General features: G+C 43.7%; 1 protein-coding gene across 1 annotated transcript; it reads right to left on the minus strand.

Annotated features, from left to right (window-relative positions):
* Positions 1-563: 563 nt before the first annotated feature.
* nefla (neurofilament light chain a) lies at positions 564-4,000 on the minus strand. Its single transcript, XM_007563319.2, has 4 exons — positions 2,852-4,000; positions 2,646-2,770; positions 1,358-1,782; positions 564-1,275 (listed from the first exon to the last, which is right to left on the minus strand). The coding sequence occupies exons 1-4, from the start codon at positions 3,890-3,892 to the stop codon at positions 836-838; spliced, it is 2,031 nt and encodes a 676-aa protein (XP_007563381.1). The 5' UTR covers positions 3,893-4,000; the 3' UTR covers positions 564-835.
* Positions 4,001-4,313: the final 313 nt, after the last annotated feature.

Genomic DNA, 4,313 nt, shown 5'->3' on the forward strand with positions numbered 1-4,313 from the left:
GTATTACAAACAAACGCACGTGCACACACACACATACACACACACACACACTCACCTAGGGACAATTTGGAGAGGCCAATTAACCTGACAGTCATGTTTTTGGACTGTGGGAGGAAACCGGAGTACCCGGAGAAAACCCACGCATGCACAGGGAGAACATGCAAACTCCATGGAGAAAGACCGGGGCCAAGAAGTGATTTAAAAAACTATTTATCTCTGTCACCTCTGCAGGATATGTAAGTGGTTACCAACTTAACCAGCAAAAAGGCTTTCAGATGTTTCATCACAATGGAGGGTCATCAGCTTGACCTAATCTTGCAACTTTAAGTTTTCAAAGAGTCACCAATAAAACAAAACCTGGGTGTATTTATTTTTATTTTTTTTTATCATTGGAGCTCAGATATTCTGTCTAATTAAAACAGGAAGTTTCACCATTTTAAAATGCATTTTTAACATATATTGTAACTGATGATCTGAAAGATACAGACAGAAATGTACTTAAATGAAGGAGTTCTGATGGAAGTTCAAAATTTGAACAGAGAGGCCAAAATAACCCACACACGTGGCTTCAAGAGGCATTTCTTTATTTATTCACCCAAAACACAATCACTCAAGTTAGCATTCAGCAGTTAAACATCTTACAGACATGAGGAACTGTGCAGTCAGACTTTTATGGTTTATTCTTGATATTGGGAAGCAGTTTAGATTGACTTGTTGCTGTAAATGGCTATCAGACTGTTTTATTGAGCACCATGTTACCAAGCAGCATTGCCAGCGTCTTATCTTGTCTTATCTGATTAATGAGCTGAGATTTTCACTGTCGCAACCAAAGAATTCACTTTTTACCTGTTGTGCTTTTCTCTTCAGCAGGCTCGGGCTTGGCTGCTTTTTCTTCGACTTTCTCCTTTTTGGCTTCATCTTTCTTTGGAGCAGCTTCTTTGACATCAGGTTTGTCCTCCTTCTTGGCATCAGCCTTCTCTGCTTTCTCTTCGCTCTTTTTAGATTCTTTTTTCTCCTCCTTCTCGTCACTCTTTTTAGATTCTCCCTTTTCCTCTTTCTCTTCACTCTTTTTTGATTCTTCCTTCACCTCTTTCTCTTCGCTCTCTTTAGATTCTCCCTTCTCCACTTTTTCTTCATCTTTGGCCTTTTCATCTTCATCCTCTGTTGCTTCTGTTGTTTCCTCCTCTTGTGCTTCTGCTTTGACCTCTGCTTCTCCTCCTTCACCTTTCTCTTCCTTCTCTCCCTCAGCCTGTTCAACATCTCCTCCATCACCACCTGAAAAAAAACGCATTAAGTTTTCAAATTATTCTTAGTCTTAATTATTGAGTTTATAAATATTGAAGATAAAAGCACTAACCTTCTTCCTCTTTAACCTCTTCATCTTCCTCCTTTGCTTCCTCCTCTCCTTTCTCCTCCTCCTGCTCTCCTCCCTCTTCTTTCTCCTCCTGTTCCTCTTCCTCTTCTTCTTTCTGCTCCTCTCCACCCTCCTCTTCTTCCTGCTCCTCCTCCTCTTCTCCCTTTACCTCCTCAGCCTCCTCTTCCTCCTCCTCTTCCTCTGCAGGGGGGCTGGCCTCTGCTTGCTGGGCATGGCTGGCAGAGATTATGCCCTCAGTGGTGCTGGAGCTGAGCAGGCGGGAGGTCATCAGGTACGAGGTGCCAGAGCTCAGACTGGAGAGCATGGGCCGGGCGAAGAATGGTGCCACCATACTGTGGCTGTACAGGGAGGCCACGCCCCCAGGAACCCCAACACTGAAGCGAGACTCCTCCCCTTCCAGAAGCTTCCTGTTTCAGTCAAAAAAAAAAAACATGGAAGAGGCAAATCGTCTCTAGTCATTATTGAAACTAAGATTTTTAATCGTTTTTAATGAAATGTAAATATTATTTGTTAGAATTGATTCATGGTATAATTTAAAAGCATGTGTTAGTTTTTTCAATTGTAAATTATTTTGCTCAATGTTTATATATGTGATGTAAATGAAATTTAAATACATGAATAAATACATACCTAAAAACATATTGTGTATAAGTATTTAATCAAAAAAAAATTATGTCTTCATCATCTACCTTATTAATATTAGACAATAATTGTTTAACTTTATGCAATTAAAAAAAAAAGAAAACAGCCATTATGTCAAATTAAATAGAACCTAGCACATGTTAGTTAACCTGTATAGTTAATGAGTTACAAACACTCATTGTGTCCATAGCAGGGCTAGCCCCGCCCACTCACTGACAGATACGGCCGACCAATTCATTAAATTCACAATGATCCTCAGATAATAGATAAAATTGTGTTTTAAATATAACAAATCAAAATTGTAATAAATTATTTTCACATTTAATTATGTATTAAACTAATTAAATGTTTAAAGAATTTGAGATATTTATTATTCAGTATATACAATTCTACATATTTATTAAAAGAATTTATCATGTATATTAATATTTAGTTACTTTATGTTGATTTGTGGTACCGTTGTTACACAACGATAGAAGCTGAACATTGTGTCTTCAACGTTTCAAATCTGCTCTTTTGAATGAAAAAAACTCATAAGAATAAGCTAAGTTAGGGTTAGGGCTCAAAGACGACTTTAACTTGATTAATCATCACTCTGATGATCTATGCATCTGTATTTGAATCTCACCTGTATGCTGCGATTTCGATATCCAAAGCCATTTTGACATTCAGCAGGTCTTGGTACTCCTTAAGGTAGCGTGCCATTTCCTGTTTGGTGCCCCTCAGCTCATTCTCCAACTCTCCAATCGTGTCCTGAATAGAAAAGCAAGGTGAGTAGCCTAAATATAATATAAGATCTGCACAAGCATCACACTGCAGCATGCCTGTACTTACATGCATAGCAGCTATCTCTGCACTCTGTTTCTCCTCCATCTCGTGCAGCTGCTTCTCCAGGGACACATTGAGGCCTCTGCATGCATCGATCTCCAGTATGCGGGCCTGCAGCTGACGGCGGTACTCTCCTGCTTCATCCTTTGAGCTTTTGACTGCACTGCTGTGCTGAGCCACAGTTTCCGTCAGGGAGCCCACCTTCCCCCTAAACCACTCCTCAGCCGCCTGCATGTTCCTTGCAGCCAGCCTCTCGTACTGGGATCGGATGTCCCTGAGAGCGCCGGACAGATCTGGAGCAGCAGCTTCAGATTCAACTGCTACCTGGACCCCCAGCTGGACCTGAGTCTGAAGTTCAGCCACCTCCCCCTCATGGATCCTTTTGAGGAAGGTCAATTCGTCCAGCAGGGTTTCAACACCTTTCTCCAGCTCGGCCATTCCTAAGGCGGCCTCATCTGCCTCGCGACGGGCCTCCATCAGCTTGCCCTCAGCCTCTTCCCGAGCCAACATCTCCTCCTCATATCGACCCTGCAGTGAATTCAGGGTTTGTTCCAGTCTCTCCCTCTGACCAAGGACAGTCTGCTGCTCTGCCCTTGCTTCATCCACAGCTGCTCTCAGAGTTCTGGCCTCTTGCTCGTACAATGCTCTGAGACGAGATGGCTCAGCATGCCTTTGCCTCAGCAGCAGCAGCTCTGCCTCCAGAGCACGGTTCTGCTGCTCCAACTCACGCACCCTCTCGATGAAGCTTGCAAAGCGGTCGTTGAGTTCTTGCAGCTGGCCGCGCTCCTGTGTGCGTACGGCTCGGAAGTCGGAGCTGATCTGGGCTGCCTGGCTGAGCTCCCGCTCCAAGGAAGAGGCCGGGGAGGAAGAGGAGAACAACACCCGGCTGGGGGAGGAGTACTGCAGACGGGAGGAAGATTGAGGGAACGCACGGGAAGAGTAGCCGGCATGGGTCCTCCCTCTCACCACCACCCGAGAGGTGGGCTCCACATACAGGTGTTTGTACAACGAGGAGGCATAGTAGGGGTCATATCCGATGCTACTCATGGCTGAGTGTTGGAGGGACTTGCTGCTCTTCCCTCTTCTCTTTGTGTCTGTGTGGGTGGGGAGGTGTATAGAGGGCTCAGCTTTAAGCCCCGACTGCTTGCTGCAGCGGCAGGCTGAGCTTTTATAGCAGGACAGAGTCTGACGCAAGCACTTTCTCCAAACTCTGACAATGCAGCCTCTCTAGGCTTTCACTGCAGCAGCATAAGATCAGAGAGAACTGCTGTGGGCACATAGGCGTAGGAGGAGATAGACTCCTGTGAAACTGGTATTACATTTTTTAGGCACTAATCATGTTATGGTTCTTTAGGTAAAGAAAAATAAAATTAATTAACATCCAGATTTATTTGAAATCTTGACACTGGATTTTACAGCATCACAAACAGCTGGTTTGTTGTCTTCATTATTTATATTCTTCTAAAAT

Source organism: Poecilia formosa, unplaced genomic scaffold, assembly GCF_000485575.1.
Source record: "Poecilia formosa unplaced genomic scaffold, Poecilia_formosa-5.1.2 Scaffold146, whole genome shotgun sequence".
In the NCBI taxonomy this organism is placed as follows: domain Eukaryota; kingdom Metazoa; phylum Chordata; class Actinopteri; order Cyprinodontiformes; family Poeciliidae; genus Poecilia; species Poecilia formosa.